Here is a 23,173-nt window from a genome sequence, read left to right on the forward strand (position 1 = left end):
TATGAGGGAGAGCTGGATATGATTGCATGATTAAATGAAGATTAAATGAAGACACTGTACATAAAGAGTGTCTGAGAGCCCATCTCCTGCTCTCGGTAGATATCTGTCTGAATTACAGACTGTGGGGTCATTATATATGGACCAGGCATTCATTCAAGCCTGTGTTGTGGAAGTGTTTTCAAATCAGGACTATATTAATAGAACTGAATCTCATACCTCTCTCTCTCGCTCTCTCTCAAACACACACAACCCCATACTCTCTCTCTCTCGCTCTCTCTCAAACACACACAACCCCATACTCTCTCTCTCTCGCTCTTTCTCAAACACACACAACCCCATACTCTCTCTCTCTCACATTCCATTCGATCAGTCCCTCAGTATGGGAGGCACAGAGCCTGCCCAGAGTTGGACGTTCCAGTGTCCCCCCCCCCCCCCCCCCCCCCGTTAAAGCACTCTAAACTCACATGCAGACAGGCAGACATGAGGAACAGCACTACATACAGCCAGCCATGAGGAGGAGGATCCAACACAGATCAGTCCACTGACTGACAATGTAGTCTACATCACACAACTGTGTAGTGTGGATCCCTGTCCTGGATCTGGACCAGCAACAACAACTAACAAGACAACTGGTGATGAATTGGGATGAGTTCCACACTGACACTTGAGAGGACTACTCATCCATTCCTACTGATGGGAAGCGGCCATCTTTCTGGATCGACGGTCTACCTCTCAACCGTCTGATTGACGACAGGACAGGAAGACATGCTGTGAAGAGAGACAAGACAGACAGAAGCCATAAAAGAGGACCGTTAGCCTGTGTTTCCTGCTGCCATGCCGTGGTACTTCCTGCCCTGCCAGCCCAGCTGCCACATGATCTGGCTGGTTCTGGCTGCCCTTCTGCTGCTACTGACGGGCTATGTGTCTGTGTCTCTGGAAGAGCTGCCCAGGGGCCCAGGGGACATAGCTGGCAGCGGGTCCATGAGCGCCAGCACTAACACTAACGCTCGCCAGTACAACTCTATCCAGCACGGATCCTGCACCTATACCTTCCTGCTACCAGATAACGCTGGGGGGAACAGGCCGTGCTTGACGGAGGAGGAGGGGGTCGGCAGCTCCAGCACCAGCCAGGGACAGGGCCAGTACCAGGGGAACACTCTACAGGGAGATGCCCCACTGAAAAAGCCCAAGCTCCCAGGACTGGCCCCGGCTCTGGGGAACCAGAGGATCCAACACCTGGAGAACGTCATGGACAACTACACACAGTGGCTTCACAAAGTAAGAGCATGTTCTCCAAGCATACAGTATAGTAGTAGTTGATATAAAGATTAAAGCCTGGCGTTTCAGTCTAAACAGAGCTTTATCAGATATTTATACTCTAGAAGGAAATGCATGCCATGTCCCATGGCTGTGCAGGTCAAAATGATCAGCTTTTTATCCGATTGAACTATGTCCTATTGCATTTATAACACATTAGCCATTGTTGTTATCACAGTTATATAGAGGTGGAACATCTGGACAAAGCTAGAAAGTATACTACATTTCATCATCTGTAGTGTTTTATACTGTATTAAATATCTAACTTTTTGAGCGACCCAACCAAATTCACGTAGAAATGTGAGTTATAGATCTGTCATTGTCGTTGAAATCAAGTCTAAGAAGTGGTAGATTGGCAAACAATTAGAATTTTAGCAACCAGGAAATGGGTGAACGATTTCTGCACAGTGCATCTTTAAGTACACATTATCAGCATTGAGTGTGTTTCAACCCCATGAACTATTTGGGCCGAGCCAAATGTGTCCTGCCATAATTAATATTATTATTATAGGACAACATTTGGCTCGGTCCCACCTGGATCCATCTCTTTCCTCTGTCTCTGTTTACTCAGGAGCAATAAGATATAACATACCCCAGTACAATTCATCATTGCTTTACAGCCTATCTACATTTTACTCCCCATAGTACAGTATACAATAGATACTGTATATTTGGGGAGATCTGTTGTTTGGATTACTCCATTACACCGAACAGCTTTAAATGACATGAGCACCAACCCAACAGAAACAGAAACCTTAAGGATACTAAAAAATCTCTCTCTTACCCCATAAGTGAGGAATGCACCATATCCCGCATTATTAATTAAAAACACTGTCATTTCAAAAGGACTGTTGTTCCAGTGTGTGTGGACCCAGGGACTATGTTGCAGCCCCAGGGATGAGAGATTGATGACAGGGACTTGTTTGACTGGGCCGTGGTAAAATGTGACAGGCAGGCTGTGGCTCTTGCTCGCTGGGTTGTGATGTTCTGAGTGTGTCCGGCTGGCCTGGCTGTCCTTAAGAAAACACTGTGGTCTGTCTGAACCCTCTCACACTATGTCACATTGGCCCAATCCAGGGCTGGGGAGTCCATTTCAAGGAATGGGCTCAGCGTTAGGCAGTGCTCTGTCTGTCTGTCTGTCTGTCTGTTTGTCTGTCTGTCTGTCTGTCTGTCTGTATCTGTCTATCTGTCTGTATCTATCTGTCTGTGTTTGTTTCTGTCTGTCTGTCTGTCTGTCTGTCTGTCTGTCTGTCTGTCTGTCTGTCTGTCTGTCTGTGTCTGTTTATGTCTGTCTGTCTGTCTCTGTCTGTCTATGTGTTCCCTGACCCACCGGGACCTAGGCCAGCAGCATTCACATTCCAAGGAATACCAGAGATGATTCTGTCAGGGAGAACAAGGCCACTTCAGTAGTAACAGACTACCACTTCAGTATTACCAGTGCTGAGTTTGGTAATTGCATTTGGTATAATGTAATACAGGCTATGCTTAAGGGTGAGCACTTGGAACCCTGCATACATGCAGTGAATATAAAATGACAAACTATTCTTCATCTCACTGCACCATCAAATGTTTTATATGTGCATCTGAAAACTAACAGGAGAACAGTCGACAGTTAAGAAAGCAACAAAAATATAGTTTTTATGTGGGGCCATGCTTTTCAGAGAACTTCAACCTCAGTGTATTTGTGGGATATCAGTTTCACTGTCTTCATAGTTTCAGGAGTTCCTCTCCATGGCCATTCTTTGATTAAATGAACACTATAGTGTGGTACTGAGGTAATGGGTTTTCCTCTTTGATTAAATGAACACTATAGTGTGGTACTGAGGTAATGGGTTTTCCTCTTTGATTAAATGAACACTATAGTGTGGTACTGAGGTAATGGGTTTTCCTCTTTGATTAAATGAACACTATAGTGTGGTACTGAGGTAATGGGTTTTCCTCTTTGATTGATTAAATGAACACTATAGTGTGGTACTGAGGTAATGTGTTTTCCTCTTTGATTGATTAAATGAACACTATAGTGTGGTACTGAGGTAATGTGTTTTCCTCTTTGATTGATTAAATGAACACTATAGTGTGGTACTGAGGTAATGGGTTTTCCTCTTTGATTAAATGAACGCTATAGTGTGGTACTGAGGAAAAGCAGCCAACAAGAGCTCAGCATATGTGGGAACTCCTTCAAGACTGTTGGAAAAGCATTCTCATGAAGCTGGTTGAGAGAATGCCAAGAGTGTGCAAAGCTTTCATCAAGGTAAAGGGTGGTTACTTTGAAGAAATCTTAAATATAAAATATATTTGTTTTGTTTAACATGTTTTTGGTTACTGCAAGATTCCATTTGTGTTGTTTCATAGTTTTGATGTAGAAAATAGTACAAAAGAAAAGAAAAACCCTTGAATGAGTAGGTGTGTCCAAACTTTTGACTGTTACTGTATATTTGATAGGTGCCCCGGGGCCCCTAATGTGGTAATCCGGCCCTGCAACTATTCCTCTGGGTTTCTTATGTCTAATGTAGTGTGTGATTATTTGAGGACTCTGGACATTGTAATAAGGAGACTGCCACTTGACACGTTTTATCCTGCTCAACATGTGTACACTGCACTAGACCTTCTCTTCCTTTCCTCTGCAATAACATTGGCATCTTAATGCACTCTGATCTTACAGATCAATTCATTCTTGAATGATTCCATTAGCCGACTATTCAATTGTCTCCGTGGGAAGCTGCAGAGATAAACAGTCTGACACTGCACTTTCAGTAAGTGTCATAGAGACCAGGCCTTTCCTCTGTCTGTGCAGAGGGAATCTTTCAGTAAGTGTCATAGAGACCAGGCCTTTCCTCTGTCTGTGCAGAGGGAATCTTTCAGTAAGTGTCATAGAGACCAGGCCTTTCCTCTGTCTGTGCAGAGGGAATCTTTCAGTAAGTGTCATAGAGACCAGGCCTTTCCTCTGTCTGTGAAGAGGGAATCTTTCAGTAAGTGTCATAGAGACCAGGCCTTTCCTCTGTCTGTGCAGAGGGAATCTTTCAGTAAGTGTCATAGAGACCAGGCCTTTCCTCTGTCTGTGAAGAGGGAATCTTTCAGTAAGTGTCATAGAGACCAGGCCTTTCCTCTGTCTGTGAAGAGGGAATCTTTCAGTAAGTGTCATAGAGACCAGGCCTTTCCTCTGTCTGTGCAGAGGGAATCTTTCAGTAAGTGTCATAGAGACCAGGCCTTTCCTCTGTCTGTGCAGAGGGAATCTTTCAGTAAGTGTCATAGAGACCAGGCCTTTCCTCTGTCTGTGCAGAGGGAATCTTTCAGTAAGTGTCATAGAGACCAGGCCTTTCCTCTGTCTGTGCAGAGGGAATCTTTCAGTAAGTGTCATAGAGACCAGGCCTTTCCTCTGTCTGTGCAGAGGGAATCTTTCAGTAAGTGTCATAGAGACCAGGCCTTTCCTCTGTCTGTGAAGAGGGAATCTTTCAGTAAGTGTCATAGAGACCAGGCCTTTCTTCTGTCTGTGCAGAGGGAATCTTTCAGTAAGTGTCATAGAGACCAGGCCTTTCCTCTGTCTGTGAAGAGGGAATCTTTCAATAAGTGTCATAGAGACCAGGCCTTTCCTCTGTCTGTGCAGAGGGAATCTTTCAATAAGTGTCATAGAGACCAGGCCTTTCCTCTGTCTGTGCAGAGGGAATCTTTCAGTAAGTGTCATAGAGACCAGGCCTTTCCTCTGTCTGTGCAGAGGGAATCTTTCAGTAAGTGTCATAGAGACCAGGCCTTTCCTCTGTCTGTGCAGAGGGAATCTTTCTGTAAGTGTCATAGAGACCAGGCCTTTCCTCTGTCTGTGAAGAGGGAATCTTTCAGTAAGTGTCATAGAGACCAGGCCTTTCCTCTGTCTGTGAAGAGGGAATCTAGCCACAAAGTAGACATTCTTCAGTTGAAAATCATACTTAGGGTGATCTGTTACGTTAAATCAGGGATAAAGTGAGACATGAAATTCTAACTTTGCAATGTAAATATTTTATATTCCATTATTGTGACTACTTAACTGTAATTTCCAAACTGTACATTTTTGAAAATGCATAGTTTAAAAAGCTGTCCAAGGCTAAACTGATTCACATGAACTGAAAAGGCCATGGCTTGAAAGCCGGGGTAACAGGAAAACCATAAACTTCAATGAATCACTGAATGACCCTGAGCTATCACAAAAAAAAAACGATACATTTTTAAAGCACATTGCTGGGAAAGACCTCTCCTCATTGTAATCATCATCAGGACAGTGAACTTCAGATGGATAATGTCATTGGCAGCTGAGCCCTGTCCACATGATGCATCTGTGGCAGAAAACATACAGATGCAGTCCCATGACTGATCTCTCCTGGTTGACTAGAAGGAAATGACTGAACTCAACAACCCTGAAAGATCCCTCCCTAAGTAGCTGACCAGGGGCCAAAGAAATCCTTAGACAGGACCATATCGATGCAGGAAATCCTTCAATGCACAATTGCTGAAGGGAATTAATACATATCCAATCTTCTTTCTTCCCTGGATATAATTAGGTTATTTATGGACGGTTCCTTGGAAGTTGTGTTTCAGTAAGACTTTTAATAACACTACTGGCTTATTTGAGGTTTACTTTTTGAACTACAAGCACAGATAGACCAGTTGGTTGTCTAGCAACAAAACCAATGTGTGCACAAATATGAGGTAAAACAGACAGGGTTGGCTTAGATTGTTGACAACATGTAAACTATCATTTGTCTTCAAATGTTTATTGAAAACATAAATACATTTTCACAACGAGCACAAATACATCGTTACAGTTGTTGGTTAGCTAGCTATCGAATTTTAGCCATATAAGCATTGACATGAAATCAGTCAAAACACGACATGGTTTCAAGAACAAGATAAATCTACGATTGCCCGCATGGCAGATTCTTTGTCATTGTTGCTTGCTATCTGATGGTTCAGAATCATAACAAAGCACATTTTCATGACGTTGTCAGACAACTGATCTATCGGACATTAACCCTATAAATGTGTTTGCATTAATCATCCAAACACATTTCTTCTTTATTGTGACATGGCATCATCTATCCATGGAATTAGTCCACTGTGCCACCAGTATGGAGCTAGCGTGGACTAATAACAACGCATTCACAGTTGTTCTTTTTGTCTATTCAAACAGACCCCATTTTAAAAGGAAACAAACACTCATTAAGATCAAACACTTAACAAGACAGAGGATAGAGTTTTGTTGATGCTGAGAATGGAACGTTTTCTTAATGTTCTGAGAACGGGGTGTATGTTTTTAAATAACATTTTTAGAACATTCTCTGAACATTACAAAAGTTTTCTTGTGTTTTTTATGGAAAGTTTTCTTAAAGTTCTTGGAACAATTTGAGAACATGACTTTAAATAGAACCAAGAGGAAATCTGTAGGAAACGTTATGCTGAAGTACTGAAATTCCCACAGAAGGAAGTTGTTTCTTAACGTTCTCTGAACTATGTGAGAACATGTTTAATGTTAAGCCAGTTGGAGAACGTTCCTAGGACATTACCAAAATTGAAATTAAAAGTGAGTGTGCAGAACACCCAGAGTCTGTCGAGAGAGGTAAAGCCCTAAACATCCCTTCATACCTCCTCTGTGTTTGTGTGTCAGATGGAGAGATATGTGAAGGACAGTCTGAATGTGGAGATGGCTCAGCTGCAGCAGAGTGCTGTCCACAATCACACTGCTGCCATCTTGAATCTAGGCACCAACCTCCTGACCCAGACTGCTCAGCACACACGGAAGCTGACAGACGTAGAGATCCAGGTGCAGTATGAATCATATACAAATATCCCTCTCCAAAGAACATTCAAGTGCATGTTATGATATCAGTAACACTTACTATTAATCATGTAGCCTACTCAGCAATTATATTCATTAGATTGGATGAATAGGCCTATGAAGTACATTAAAATACATGGTGCCACTTTTAGCCTATATAGATACACTCTATACACTTGACTGGGTGAATATGAATGATAGTAACAGCTTCCTGATGGACAGGTGTTGAATCAGACCTCCAGGCTGGAGATTCAGCTCTTGGAGAACTCTCTGTCCACCAACAAACTGGAGACCCAGCTCCTCCACCAATCTACAGAGATCAGCAAGCTGCACGACAAGAACAGGTCAAATCAACATGAATGATTTTCTTCCCATGAAAAGTTCTGTATTGATTTATTGGCTGACTGACTGATCGACTGATCAACGGATTTTCAAATCACTTGTATTGATCAGGCTCTTAGAGCAGAAGATGCAGGAGCTGGAGTCTGGGCACAATGAGGAGCTGGTCACCTTCCAGGAGGAGAGGTCCAGCCTGCAGCAGCTGGTAGCCAGACAGAGCAGTGTGATCACAGAGCTGCAGACCCATCTAGACCAGGCCACTGGCAACAACAGTATCCTGCTTAGCCAACAACAGCAGCTCACTGAGACCGTCAACAGTCTGCTGAAACTCTGCTCTAAGGACAGAGGGTCTGGAGGTACTGGATGGATACTGGGGCCAATGTTTCCTGTTACAGAAAGTATAAATTAAATACTCTGGGGTATGAATATCATAGCATAGATAGTAATTATTTGCAGGAAGCTTTAAAAACTCTAGGTAGGGTAAAATACAACAGAGGTACTGGAGGATATATTGTGTCAAATGTTCACAGGTTCAGACAAGACATTCTCTGGGCACAGATAAAGCCTATAACTGGACTAAGAAGGCTGGACTAACCCAGTGAGCACCGGCTGACGTCCATGGATGTTGAAAATAGGTTGAAACGTGGAACGGACCGGCCTTCATTTCAATGTCCACATGTTCTAAGATCATAAGAAGATGCATTCCAGAACATAAGAACCTGTTCTAATAGGAACTGACCCAGTCTGGGCTGTTGATTGCATAAGAACCTGTTCTAATAGGAACTGAGCCAGTCTGGGCTGTTGATTACATAAGAACCTGTTCTAATAGGAACGGACCCAGTCTGGGCTGTTGATTACATAAGAACCTATCCTAATAGGACCTGAGCCAGTCTGGGCTGTTGATTACATAAGAACCTGTTCTAATAGGAACGGACCCAGTCTGGACTGTTGATTACATAAGAACCTATCCTAATAGGACCTGAGCCAGTCTGGGCTGTTGATTACATAAGAACCTGTTCTAATAGGACCTGACCCAGTCTGGGCTGTTGATTACATAAGAACATGTTCTAATAGGACCTGAGCCAGTCTGGGCTGTTGATTACATAATAACCTGTTCTAATAGGACCTGACCCAGTCTGGGCTGTTGATTACATAAGAACATGTTCTAATAGGACCTGAGTCCGTCTGGGCTGTTGATTACATAAGAACCTGTTGTAATAGGACCTGAGCCAGTCTGGGCTGTTGATTACATAAGAACATGTTCTAATAGGAACTGACCCAGTCTGGGCTGTTGATTACATAAGAACATGTTCTAATAGGAACTGAGCCAGTCTGGGCTGTTGATTACATAAGAACCTGTTCTAATAGGAACTGACCCAGTCTGGGCTGTTGATTACATAAGAACATGTTCTAATAGGAACTGAGCTAGTCTGGGCTGTTGATTACATAAGAACATGTTCTAATAGGACCTGACCCAGTCTGGGCTGTTGATTACATAAGAACATGTTCTAATAGGAACTGAGCCAGTCTGGGCTGTTGATTACATAAGAACCTGTTCTAATAGGAACTGACCCAGTCTGGGCTGTTGATTACATAAGAACCTGTTCTAATAGGAACTGAGCCAGTCTGGGCTGTTGATTACATAAGAACCTGTTCTAATAGGAACTGACCCAGTCTGGGCTGTTGATTACATAAGAACATGTCCTAATAGGACCTGAGCCAGTCTGGGCTGTTGATTACATAAGACCCTGCTCTAATAGGAACTGACCCAGTCTGGGCTGTTGATTACATAATAACCTGTTCTAATAGGACCTGAGCCAGTCTGGGCTGTTGATTACATAAGACCCTGCTCTAATAGGAACTGACCCAGTCTGGGCTGTTGATTACATAATAACCTGTTCAAATAGGACCTGACCCAGTCTGGGCTGTTGATTACATAAGAACATGTCCTAATAGGACCTGAGCCAGTCTGGGCTGTTGATTACATAAGACCCTGCTCTAATAGGAACTGACCCAGTCTGGGCTGTTGATTACATAAGAACCTGTTCTAATAGGACCTGAGCCAGTCTGGGCTGTTGATTACATAAGACCCTGCTCTAATAGGAACTGACCCAGTCTGGGCTGTTGATTACATAAGAACCTGTTCTAATAGGACCTGAGCCCGTCTGGGCTGTTGATTACATAAGAACCTGTTCTAATAGGACCTGACCCAGTCTGGGCTGTTGATTACATAAGAACCTGTTCTAATAGGACCTGACCCAGTCTAGGCTGTTGATTACAAAGGATTTTGGATGCATTCAAATTGAAGCCTAGCTGATAATGTGTTTGCTCTTGTTTCATTATCTATTTAAACAGTGGTGGCAAACAGCAACCTTGCCTTTAAGCAAAGAGATTCATCTCATGAGGAGAGAAAGTATCGGGACTGCTCAGAAGTCTTTCAAGCTGGCTTCAACAACAGTGGATTATATACTATTCACATCAACACACAGGAGACCAAAAAGGTACGGAAAACTTGATATATTATCTTCAATAAATATTAGAGGGGGAAAAGAGATGTCAATTCTATTAGCAGAATGTGTAATATAGAGGCATATATTAGATGATATATGCAGGCCTGGCTTTACCTCTGGATGGAAACAGCAAAAACAGACATGAACAATTAAATGGCTGCACTTTTTGACTGTAACCTACTTTAGTTTACGTGCAAGTGGCAGCAATTATTATACGGTACTCTAAAGCCACTTCCCAAAAGATTCAACAGCAATATCCCAGGAATATGTCCGGTATTGGCTGGCTGGCTGGGTGATATCCTGGAGCTGGAAATACTCTTGGCTGGCCTCTTCAGCACAGCTACACAGCAGATGTCCTCCTCCTCAGTAGTGTCCTGCCAAGCCGCAGATGGCTGACTGGCAACAGTGTGTTCCTGTCCATTATCAGCTGTGCTGCTGTCAGTGTCCATGGTTACACTAAGCTACGTCCCTGGGCTTAGGACACATTCCGTCATTGTGGCCTCTGACCATGGTACACAAAACTAAGGACCAGGGAGCCTCATCTACAGGAGTCACTCCTTTTACAGGAAACAGTCTTTATTGTCATGATATGCACTGCATGTGTGAGAGTAGTGTGTAAGCTACTCATGTCACGGTCTTTCTGTCTCTCTCTCTCTGTAGGTTTACTGTAACATGGAGGCAGCAGGGGGAGGATGGTCCGTCATTCAGAGAAGAAAAGATGGAACCATGGACTTCCAGAGGACGTGGAAAGAGTACAAGATGGTGAGGAGGACAGGGTGGGATATCCTCACAGCATTCTTCTGATGTTGGTGAATACATACAGTGAGGGAAAAAAGTATTTGATCCCCTGCTGATTTTGTACATTTGCCCACTGACAAAGAAATGATCAGTCTATCATTTTAATGGTAGGTTTATTTGAACAGTGAGAGACAGTTATAAATTATAAACAGTTATACATTGATTTGCATTTTAATGAGGGAAATAAGTATTTGACCCCTCTGCAAAACATGACTTAGTACTTGGTGGCAAAACCCTTGTTGGCAATCACAGAGGTCAGACGTTTCTTGTCGTTGGCAACCAGGTTTGCACAAATCTCAGGAGAGATTTTGTCCCACTTCTCTTTGCAGATCTTCTCGAAGTCATTAAGGTTTCGAGGCTGACGTTTGGCAACTCGAACCTTCACAGATTTTCCCTCCACAGATTTTCTATGGGCTTAAGGTCTATAGACTAGCTAGGCCACTCCAGGACCTTAATGTGCTTCTTCTTGTGCCACTCCTTCGTTGCCTTGGCTGTGTGTTTTGGGTCATTGTCATGCTGGAATACCCATCCACTACCCATTTTCAATATCCTGGCTGAGGGATGGAGGTTCTCACCCAAGATTTGACGGTACATGGTCCCGTGCATAGTCCCTTTGATGCGGTGAAGTTGTCCTGTCCCCTTAGCAGAAAAACACCCCCAAAGCATAATGTTTCCACCTCCATGTTTGACGGTGGGGATGGTGTTCTTGGGGTCATAGGCAGCATTCCTCCTCCTCCAAACACAGTGAGTTGAGTTGATGCCAAAGAACTCCATTTTGGTCTCATCTGACCACAACACTTTCACCCAGTTGTCCTCTGAATCATTCAGATGTTCATTGGCAAACTTCAGACAGGCATGTATATGTGCTTTCTTGAGGAGGGGGACCTTGCGGGCGCTGCAGGATTTCAGTCCTTCACTGCGTAGTGTGTTATCAATTGTTTTCTTGGTGACTATGGTCCCAGCTGCCTTGAGATCATTGACAAGATCCTCCCGTGTAGTTCTGGGCTGATTCCTCACTGTTCTCATGATCATTGCAACTCCACGTGGTGAGATCTTGCATGGAGCCCCAGGCCGAGGGAGATTGACATTTATTTTGTGTTTCTTCCATTTGCGAATAATCACACCAACTGTTGTCACCTTCTCACCAAGCTGCTTGGCGACGGTCTTGTAGCCCATTCCAGCCTTGTGTAGGTCTACAATCCTGTCCCTGACATCCTTGGAGAGCTCTTTGGTCTTTGCCATGGTGGAGAGTTTGGAATCTGATTGATTGATTGCTTCTGTGGACAGATGTCTTTTATACAGGTAACAAACTGAGATTAGGAGCACTCCCTTTAAGAGTGTGCTCCTAATCTCAGCTCGTTACCTGTATAAAAGACACCTGGGAGACAGAAATCTTTCTGATTGAGAGGGGGTCAAATACTTATTTCCCTCATTAAAATGCAAATAAATGTATAACATTTTTGACATGCGTTTTTCTGGATTATTTTGTTGTTATTCTGTCTCCCACTGTTCAAATAAACCTACCATTAAAATTATAGACTGATAATTTATTTGTCAGTGGGCAAATCAGCAGGGGATCAAATACTTTTTTCCCTCACTGTAGCACCAGGGATTAACATGGGTAATCGGGATCCCGGGACATTACCGGGAACACTCTTCACGTTTACCCCCCAAAATACATGACAAGACCCGGGAAATTACAATAAATTCCCCAATGTCTGCACTAATGAAATCCCTCAGCAAAAGATTAACAAAAACATTTATTGGACATTATCCAAACAGGTTGTCATATTGAAGCCTTTAGTCTAGCATATTTGACACAAAGTCGCTATAAATTCAAAGCACACGCATAATTGACACTGCCGGTCGCTCTGGACTGCACACATGACCCAAATACAGTTAATAAACCCCACAGAAAACCTTACAGTGTAGCCTTTTAGAGAGCATGTGCCTCTTTAAGCTGTCATTGTGAACCTTCAGACAGTCACACATTTGATAGGCCTATGTACAATTCACTGCATAAGCATCTCTGTCACAGGCATGAAGTCCGTTAATAAGGCATGAGGGAAAATGCTATATTCTCATCCTAGAACCTAGGCTATTTCCCTATCCAATTCCAATCCTAATGAAACCCAAAATCCTGACTCCTGTCTCACTGCTACAGCTCATTTTATTCTGTAATCCATAGGATGCATTATCAAAGCACGCCTCTCGCCTATGCATGTCAAAATACCTCTTTCCCCCCTTCTCTGTGCTGTCTCATAGAGAATGTGTGATCAACAAACGATATGAGAGTTGATATGGGTATATTTTAAACAGTCCTCGTTAAGATACCTTGATATTTAAACTATTTCCACTTCCTCTCCCTGTTATTCATGAGCTGTTCTGCTATCTGTATAATCATCAACTTGATTTAGCCAAATATGGGAGATATTCTGTCATTCGTTGAAGGAGGTTATCTAGCAAGTTTAGCAACTTTGGTCATTTGACTTTTGTTTGACTGCCGTTACAAAGCAACAACGCTATACTCGGAGGGCGCTCTGTGGGGCTACTTCTGAAATGCGCTGGCGATCAAAGATAGAGTAACTATCATGACTAAACTTACATTTAATTTGCTCTGAAATCTTTCCATAATTGCGCAGCCAAGCCGACAAGGTGGCGCAACACCCCTCTTATTTGGGGAGAACCCTGGCACAGTGACCATCTTGGTTTTAAAAGGACACTTCTGATTTTTGCAGTATTTCCCAGGACTCTCGGGATAAATAGGGATTATTCCCGGTATTGAAACTTTGTAGATTTTTGGGAAAATAGGAATCTCTACATTGCACAACATTCCAACATATGAATGTATATGTCAAACTACAACAGAAAAAGGAGCAAGTACAAACGCATATCACAAAACAGACTTTGTGCATCCCAAGTGGCACCCTATTCCCTATATAGTGCACTACTTTTGACCAGAGCCCTATGGGGAAATAGGGTGTCCTATGGGCCCTGGTCAAAAGTATTGTACTTTAAAATGAATATGGGCCATTTAGGACGAATCCACTGTGTTGTCACTGCCAGCCCCATTAGGCCTTGAAATAGCCCTGTGGCTAAAAAGGCCTCTGCCTCTGGGCTGAGCGAGAGAGGACTGTCCTCCAGTCAGGGGCTAAGGAAGTGTGGAGTGTAGCCTGGCAAAGACGCTGGCATACAACGGGTATGTGTTCGCTCGTTGACCCCTCTGCTGGGAGTGTTTCATAATGAGCGTATGGTCTCTGATTGAACACTTCTGAGAGAAAATGACAGGAGAGAGGAAACTGTTTAAGTTGAGTCTAAACATGGTGTGCTTAGATCACCATTCAAATGTTGATATATTGTAAAATGTCTCTGGTAAAGAAAGATTAATTCCAAGGTCTGGTCTAGTACTGGTGCTGCAGAATCCAACCTATCTATATCTCTATCTCTATATCTGTCTATATCTAAATCTCTATCTCTTTATCAATCAATCAAATGTATTTATAAAGCCCTTTTTACATCAGCCGATGTCACAAAGTGCTACACAGCCTAAAACCCCAAACAGCAAGCAATGCAGATATAGAAGCACGGTGGCTTGGAAAAACTCCCTAGAAACGCAGCAACCTAGGAAGAAACCTAGAGAGGAACTAGGCTCTGAAGGGTGGCCAGTCCACTTCTGGCTGTGCCGGGTGGAGATTATAACAGTACATGGACAAGATGTTCAAACGTTCATAGATGACCAGCAGGGTCAAATAATAATCACAGTGGCTGTAGAGGGTGCAACAGGTCAGCACCTCAGGAGTAAATGTCAGTTGGCTTTTCATAGCCGATCATTCAGAGTTAGAGACAGCAGGTGCAGTAGAGAAAGAGAGTCCAAAACAGCAGGTCCAGGACAAGGCAGCACGTCCAGTGAACAAGTCAGGGTTCCATAGCCGCAGGCAGAACAGTTGAAACTGGAGCAGCAGCAGATGGACTGGGGGACAGCAGATGGACTGGGGGACAGCAGGTGGACTGGGAACAGCAAGGAGTCATCAGGCCAGGTAGTCCTGAGGCATGGTCCTAGGGCTCAGGTCCTCCGAGAGAAGAGAGAAAGAGAGTTAGAGGGAGCATTCTTACACAGGACACCGGATAAGACAGGAGAAATACTCCAGATATAACAAACTGATTCTAGCCCCCCCGACACAAACTATTGCAGCATAAATACTGGAGGCTATATCTCTCTCTCCATCTATATATCTCTATACCTCTCTATCTATATACCTCTTTATCTATGTCTCGCTAGCTATATCTCTCTCTCTCTATAGGGGCGGCAGGTAACCTAGTGGTTAGAGCGGGGGGCCAGTAACTGAAAGGTTGGTGGATCAAATCCCCGAGCTGACAAGGTAGAAATCTGTCGTTCTGCCCCTGAACAAGGCAGTTAACCCACTGTTCCTAGGCCATCATTGTAAATAAGAGTTTGTTCTTAACTGACTTGCCTAGTTAAATAAATATATCTTTATCTACTCATCTGTCTGTCTCCCTCAATTCACTACTGTCAAAAAAGAGTAAAACACAGAACATAGTTATTATTATTTTTTAAAAGAGAGGAAAACACAGAACAGAATTCCTTTAAAAAAAGAGAACAAAGAGTCACTGAGTAGAACATCCCTCTAACAGTCTTAATTCTACCTAGAACCATATAGGGTTTGTGATCTTGTCCCTGTAGAAGAACCCGATATAACATTCATTATTTTTCTATAGCTCCATGTGTTGCTGGGACAAGGACCTGCGACAGACTAGTGTCCTGTCCAAGGGGTGTACTTGTACATCAAGCTGCCTTACACTACAGAAACAGAAGACAAGTGCTCCTGTGTTGTTGCAGGGCTTTGGGAGTCTGTTTGGAGAACACTGGCTGGGGAATGAGTTTGTGTTCCTGCTGACCAGCCAAAGGCCCTACAACCTGAGGGTGGAAGTGACCGACTGGGACGGACAGCAGGCCTTCTCCCACTATGACCGTTTCTACATCGGCAGCGAGAAGCAGAATTACAGGTGGGATACCAGCAATGTGTTCTGGGCCGTATTCTTAAAGAGTCTCACAGTAGGAGTGCTGATATCAGCTACAGATGTAGGATCTTAATTTGATCACTCTTTTGTTGCTGAGAATTGTCCTGCATAGAAGGAAATGCTAACTTGTGGTATATTTGAGTTTTAAAAAAGCTTCTAAAGTTTGTAATTTCCACTTTGAAAACTCAGACTTGATTTGTCCTAAAGAAAAATGTTTCATCCCCGACATAAATGTCCATTAATTATAATCCACGTAATTCACATTTCCTGTTGCTGCAGGATTATTTTCCTGCTCTAGAAAACTGGCTCAAATTAAGATCCTACATCTGTATGTACCCTAAGTGGAGGAAATTAAGTTTTGTCACATCTCAGCGCATACATATTGTATCATACCTACAGTACAGTTTTTAGGATCATAGGACATTCCCCACTAAATACGCCCACATTCCTACTTAAATAGTCACTCAACTACTCAACTGTAGTTGTCTTTACTTGCTTCAGGACCTGCAGTATATTTTTAATGAAGTGGGAATGAGATATTGGACTTGGTTCTATCACTGACAATGATGTGCTTGGTGTTGTATTTCCATCACAGTAACGATGGTGAGGCACTGGTGACTCTGATCATGATTTGTAATCAATTAATGTATGCATTTTTCAGTTTGTTGACTTTATTGCCCATAACCTTCTGATTGAGGCTTCTAGAACTTCAGCAGATCATAATTCTTACTTTTTCATTTATTGTCTCTTCAAAAAAATACTGGATAAACTTTTTGAGTTCTGGAATGGAATAATTTTGGTCTCTAGATTCGTATGTCATTGCCATTCTGTAATACTTGTCATGGAGATGGTCCAAAACAAACTATTGTCACACAGCTTCTTAGGGAAAGAGAGGCTCTGCCTCATTTCACAATGCCATTACTAACTAAATAAAATGTAAGATCGTAAAAGGGAATTATTATATTTCCTAGAATGATAACCAGCAAGCTTTGTCTCAATCTGATTTAGTTCACCCACACACGGACGTGTGATCACACAAACGAACACACTTGTACCATTTTTTTTGACCTGGCTCACATTTTTACTAACCAGTTAAAGACAAGGAAGGATGGAAGGATGTACAGAGCTATTAGAGTAACTCTTGAGTAGTATTGAGAGGGAGAGTAAACAGAGTCCATCAGTGGAAATTGAAAAGTCATTTACAGTACATAGCAGTCAGTATATACTGTGTAATCCGTTATTGGGAATGAATGTAAATAATGACCATTATTTTAAACATGGTTTATAGAGGACGATCACAGCCTTTAAAAGGAAAGCTATTCTATGGAGTGTGGCGTTTAATGGGCCTACAGCTCAAATCCAATAACATGTTACTGGTTGTGTACACAAGGCTTGTGTTCCTAGCTCCAACAGTTCAGTAATACCTAACTAAATGCTGGTGTTCCTAGCTCCAACAGTTCAGTAATACCTAAGTAAATGCTGGTGTTCCTAGCTCCAACAGTGCAGTAATACCTAACTAAATGCTGGTGTTCCTAGCTCCAACAGTACAGTAATACCTAACTAAATGCTGGTGTTCCTAGCTCCAACAGTTCAGTAATACCTAACTAAATGCTGGTGTTCCTAGCTCCAACAGTGCAGTAATACCTAACTAAATGCTGGTGTTCCTAGCTCCAACAGTTCAGTAATACCTAACTAAATGCTGGTGTTCCTAGCTCCAACAGTTCAGTAATACCTAACTAAATGCTGGTGTTCCTAGCTCCAACAGTTCAGTAATACCTAACTAAATGCTGGTGTTCCTAGCTCCAACAGTTCAGTAATACCTAACTAAATGCTGGTGTTCCTAGCTCCAACAGTGCAGTAATACCTAACTAAATGCTGGTGTTCCTAGCTCCAACAGTGCAGTAATACCTAACTAAATGCTGGTGTTCCTAGCTCCAACAGTTCAGTAATACCTAACTAAATGCTGGTGTTCCTAGCTCCAACAGTACAGTAATACCTAACTAAATGCTGGTGTTCCTAGCTCCAACAGTGCAGTAATACCTAAGTAAATGCTGGTGTTCCTAGCTCCAACAGTTCAGTAATACCTAACTAAATGTTGGTGTTCCTAGCTCCAACAGTTCAGTAATACCTAACTAAATGCTGGTGTTCCTAGCTCCAACAGTTCAATAATACCTAACTAAATGCTGGTGTTCCTAGCTCCAACAGTGCAGTAATACCTAACTAAATGCTGGTGTTCCTAGCTCCAACAGTACAGTAATACCTAACTAAATGCTGGTGTTCCTAGCTCCAACAGTGCAGTAATACCTAACTAAATGCTGGTGTTCTTAGCTCCAACAGTTCAGTAATACCTAACTAAATGCTGGTGTTCCTAGCTCCAACAGTGCAGTAATACCTAACTAAATGCTGGTGTTCTTAGCTCCAACAGTGCAGTAATACCTAACTAAATGCTGGTGTTCCTAGCTCCAACAGTGCAGTAATACCTAACTAAATGCTGGTGTTCCTAGCTCCAACTGTGCAGTAGTATCCAACAATACATAACAATACACACACATCTGATAGCAAGATGGCGCCAATAGACATGGTCGCCCTGTTCATGGCTCCTAAGCAACTTTGCAGCTCTTCAGACACACTGGGTTTCAGAGAGCCAGGCTGCCTTCCATAACTACAGTACTTAATGTGACACAGAGTCACTGTACCCGAACCAAACACCTGGTCACCATAGCAGCCAAGCCACATTAATGATCAGCCTGACACTTTGATGGGTCAGATATATGACCACACAGAGGGACCACAGGTCAAGTTCAATTGTGATATGTATTAATTTATTTCATTATCTGTGTCATTCATATTCGTGTAACAGATTAATTAATTGAACAATGTTTGTTAAATACGTTAAGATCATAGAAATGTTGTTTCTTGCTGTGAGGCCTGATGTGTTGAACTAATCAACCCTCTCAGAGTCTGTTGTACCGTATCTATAATGGTTTAACATAGACACAGTATTCAACATAGACACAGTATTCAACATAGACACAGTATTCAACATAGACACAGTATTCAACATAGACACAGTATTCAACATAGACACAGTATTCAACATAGACACAGTATTCAACATAGACACAGTATACAACATAGAAACAGTATTCAACATAGACACAGTATTCAACATAGACACAGTATTCAACATAGACACAGTATTCAACATAGACACATTATACAAGACCACTGACTAAGAATAGGGCCTCTCTCTTCTGTGAATTATCCATCACCTGGTTCTGGCAAGACCTGAAAGTTGTCTGACTCATAAACCACAGTTGGAGCTGCTTGACACGCAGTACAGTAGATGGGGACAAACAATGCAGGAGGAGGGAGTGCAAAGAGTTCGCAGGGAAGTACACAAACGGCTTGAGACAAACGAGGAAACCGACAATGTCCTCATAAACCAGGATGTTCTTTATAAAAGCAACTGGTGTGATTGGGTTTTAATATAGTGTACGAGAATTTCAGAGACACTTATCTGGAAGGGTACATATTCTTTGTAGTAGATTAGAAGAACAGTGTGGTGGTGAATTTATGTCCTCAAACGTTCACACAGTGAGAACAAGGGGAGGCACATTTTTGCCTTAAGTAACAATCTGTCTCATGTAGCCATACGAAACTAAACATATACTATTAAATGGAGTGTCTCGGATTTATGTACATAATAATATGAAATGCTCTGAGACCAGGTTGCAAGGGGAGGTACATATTATTTAGATTAGAAGAACAGCGTGGTGGTGAATTTCTGTCCTCCACCGTGCACACAGTGAGAAGAACAAAAGCGTTCTCCAGCAGCTAAAGGGCACTAGCATTGTGTTTCTGCTTTATTTCCCTCTGTGTTTCCCTGGCGACTGTGTCAGGCTGTTCCTGAAGAGTCACAGTGGAACGGCAGGCAGACAGAGCAGCCTGGTCATCAACGGAGCAGACTTCAGTACCAAGGATATGGACAACGACAACTGCATCTGCAAATGTGCTCTCATGCTCACCGGGGGTATGTCTGAGGTTAAAGTCCACATTAACCCCTAAACATGCACTCTGTATGTACTCCTGTAGAACTGAAATGACTGGATAAGTAGAAGCTATAAGACAACAACAACCACCCACCCACACTATGCTGGGTGAAGCTTTTGTCATTTTGGTAAAACAATTTTCAACCCATTGACCTCCCGGTCCCCCTCACCCACTTTATCTCCGGTCTAAAAGAACAACAGAGCAGGCCAGAGCCAGTTAGTATGTATTCAGCACTGCTACTGACATATCACAGCAGAGAATGGTATCTCAGCTGGTGAAGCCAGGTGGCAGCCCTCAGCATTTTACAGAATGATTGACACATGCCATGGCTGGTTTAGAAGTCCAGGGAACTGGCCAGCAGAATAAATCAAAATGACAGTGAAATTCCTATTAAGAATGTGAAGCTACAATCTCATCAGGATTTAGATCCAGAATGTACATCTGAAAATACATGACAAACATACATGTCTTTATCCTCTTATCAATGTCTAGACCAGCATTTCCCAAACACCCCCCCCCCCCCCCAAGTAGCTGGTCCAAACATGTTGGGCTCACAGAGATTCTTGTAGACTATTTATGTTTTGTTAGTTGCCCTCACACTCCGCTCTCACCTGTAATGAAAGGTCAGAGGTCAGAATGGGGCAAAGCTATCCAAAGAGAGGAGTACTGGAGTCTGCTCTAGTGTTGACTACTTGGCGTTGCAACAAAGCTATCCAGAGATAATCAGAGGTTACAGGGAGGTCACACAGTTATGACTTTGATAGTTCTCTGATAGTGTAACATCATCAAGCCTAAAATCTATTTTCTCTGTTTCTCTCTACGTTTCTCTCTATGCCTTCAGGTTGGTGGTTCGATGCCTGTGGACCATCGAACCTGAACGGGATGTACTACAGTCATGGTCAGAACATGGGTAAACTGAATGGGATTAGGTGGCACTACTTCAAAGGGTCTAGTTACTCTCTCCGTGCTACTACCATGATGATACGACCAGCAGACTTCTGAGAGGACCTTTTGGTGACTGTCGTTGGGTACGTTGTCCATAGACACATTGGCATCATTAGTCATGTTTCCATCCAACTGTTTTTATGCGATAAAGTAAAGTACTGTCCAACAGGTGTGACGGAAACACAAAATAGAAGGTGGGATAATTGTTTGTACTTTGACTTAAAAAATAGCAACCTAATTTAGTTTTCTATGAGGAACTTGGATTCTGACTTTCTGCTGCTTACATGTCCTCTTGAAAGACATTGATTGTTTGAGACAGTATGCTTGAGCACCAGCTCTGCAATGAATCAAACTGTAGAAGTGGGTTACATGAAGAGGATATGAATGTAAGATTTGGTGCTTTTGAAAGACTTTAATTTGTCTGGCTTTCATTTCTCTTTTCATTTGACTCCCTTTCATTTGTCTCTTTCATGTATCTGTTGTGTATTGTTCTTCTATGGGTAAGGTATTCCTGTTAACATGTTGTGAATCAGTGTACTGCTCTCTTAGTCTGCACTGTGGGCAGAGAAGCCTGATGGCCTAGACTGGATACACTTCAGAACACTGTTATGGATATTATTTGCCTATATAGTGGATTGCTGTGTGTGTGTGTGTGTGTGTGTGTGTGTGTGTGTGTGTGTGTGTGTGTGTGTGTGTGTGTGTGTGTGTGTGTGTGTGTGTGTGTGTGTGTGTGTGTGTGTGTGTGTGTGTGTGTGTGTGTGTGTGTGGAATGTACTGTGTTTTATATCCTTATGTTTAAGGAATGGTGTCTATGTGTGTCTCACCACACTTGAATATTTAATGGAATAGAGATAAATAATTGATGTCTTCACTTTCATGTAAGTTTTCAGTATTAAAAGCATTGTTGCTCTTCCTTTGTTGAACTTTGTAACAATGACAAAAGTACTTTTTTTGTGCCATGAATTAAAAATATTCCCCCTAAAAGCAGTGCCAAGCATTTTTCTGCTCCATAAAGTAGTCCAACAAGCTAGACACTGCAGTGACTTCATGAACTTAGGTGACGTGAACTTCTGGCTCTGGGGTGGACTTTCCTATTGTTATGACGTTAAGGTCAGTGACAGACAGACAGACAGACAGACAGACAGACAGACAGACAGACAGACAGACAGACAGACAGACAGACAGACAGACAGACAGACAGACAGACAGACAGACAGACTCCAATCTATTCACACACACACATACATACATACATACATACATACATACATACATACATACATACATACCCATTCCAATCTATTCTGCAGGCTGCGTGTCAGGCAGGGAGGATGTGGGTGGGAACCATTTTGAATGTCAGTATCGGTTTCTCTTGTCAGATGGGAGATTTTTGTCTCCACACACAGGTGTGTTTTAGAGCTAGTGAACATATAGAACATGTGCAATTGTAACGTATGATACTGGTCTGGGAGTAATGCATTAGAATATGTCAAAATAGTGACATTTGACCATTGTAGTTGTACTTTTTTATTTAACCTTTATTTAACTAGGAAAGTCAGTTAAGAACAACATTTTATTTAAAATCACGGCCTACACCGGCCAAACCCGGACAACGCTGAGCCCATTGTGCGCCGCTCTATGGGACTCTCAATCACGGCCGAATGTGATACAGCCTGGCATCGAACCAGGGACCTTAGTGATGCCTCTTACACCGAGATGCAGTGCCTTAGACCGCTGTGCCCTCTGGGAGCCCAGCATGGGAATATATCACTTATAATGATGACAGTAAGAAATTATAACATGTTGATACTCATCGTCTCTTGGTACTTGGCCGTATAATATCCCCCTAGTGTCGATTGGTGCACCGGTGTATCCATCTAGGTAACATAATAATAAAAAACATCAAAATCCATCAGTTCAAGCTAGATACATTTTTTGCATTGAATGCTTCTCAATCCATCGTTTCTGCCAATGTAGCACTTCTGCACCTGAATGCTTCTCAATCCATCGTTTCTGCCAATGTAGCACTTCTGCACCTGAATGCTTCTCAATCCATCGTTTCTGCCAATGTAGCACTTCTGCACCTGAATGCTTCTCAATCCATCGTTTCTGCCAATGTAGCACTTCTGCACCTGAATGCTTCTCAATCCATTGTTTCTGCCAATGTAGCACTTCTGCACCTGAATGCTTCTCAATCCATTGTTTCTGCCAATGTAGCACTTCTGCACCTGAATGCTTCTCAATCCATCGTTTCTGCCAATGTAGCACTTCCGCACCTGAATGCTTCTCAATCCATCGTTTCTGCCAATGTAGCACTTCTGCACCTGAATGCTTCTCAATCCATCGTTTCTGCCAATGTAGCACTTCC

General features: G+C 42.6%; 1 protein-coding gene across 2 annotated transcripts; it reads left to right on the plus strand.

The window, feature by feature from the left end:
- The first annotated feature begins 762 nt into the window (after window positions 1-762).
- LOC110507402 (angiopoietin-1) lies at window positions 763-21,789 on the plus strand. 2 transcript variants are annotated; one of them, XM_036937507.2, is made up of 9 exons: window positions 763-1,278; window positions 6,950-7,105; window positions 7,343-7,464; window positions 7,574-7,815; window positions 9,815-9,960; window positions 10,630-10,731; window positions 15,626-15,792; window positions 19,710-19,840; window positions 20,702-21,789. In XM_036937507.2, exons 1-9 carry the CDS (start codon window positions 835-837, stop codon window positions 20,860-20,862), a joined length of 1,671 nt encoding a protein of 556 aa, XP_036793402.2. In that variant the 5' UTR covers window positions 763-834; the 3' UTR covers window positions 20,863-21,789. The 2 variants fall into 2 exon arrangements, with proteins under 2 accessions (XP_036793402.2, XP_090044720.1); XM_090188594.1 differs by lacking the exon at window positions 19,710-19,840.
- Window positions 21,790-23,173: the final 1,384 nt, after the last annotated feature.

The sequence above is a fragment of the Oncorhynchus mykiss genome, chromosome 2, assembly GCF_057628025.1.
Source record: "Oncorhynchus mykiss isolate SJ-2025 chromosome 2, ASM5762802v1, whole genome shotgun sequence".
Lineage (NCBI taxonomy): Eukaryota > Metazoa > Chordata > Actinopteri > Salmoniformes > Salmonidae > Oncorhynchus > Oncorhynchus mykiss.

Coding starts and splice junctions, on each gene's coding strand:
- LOC110507402 (XM_036937507.2), top strand. CDS start 835: ATGCCGTGGTACTTCCTGCCCTGCCAGCCCAGCTGCCACATGATCTGG. Junction 7,106..7,342: donor TGACAGACGTAGAGATCCAG/GTGCAGTATGAA, acceptor CCTGATGGACAG/GTGTTGAATCAGACCTCCAG. Junction 19,841..20,701: donor TGCTCTCATGCTCACCGGGG/GTATGTCTGAGG, acceptor CTATGCCTTCAG/GTTGGTGGTTCGATGCCTGT.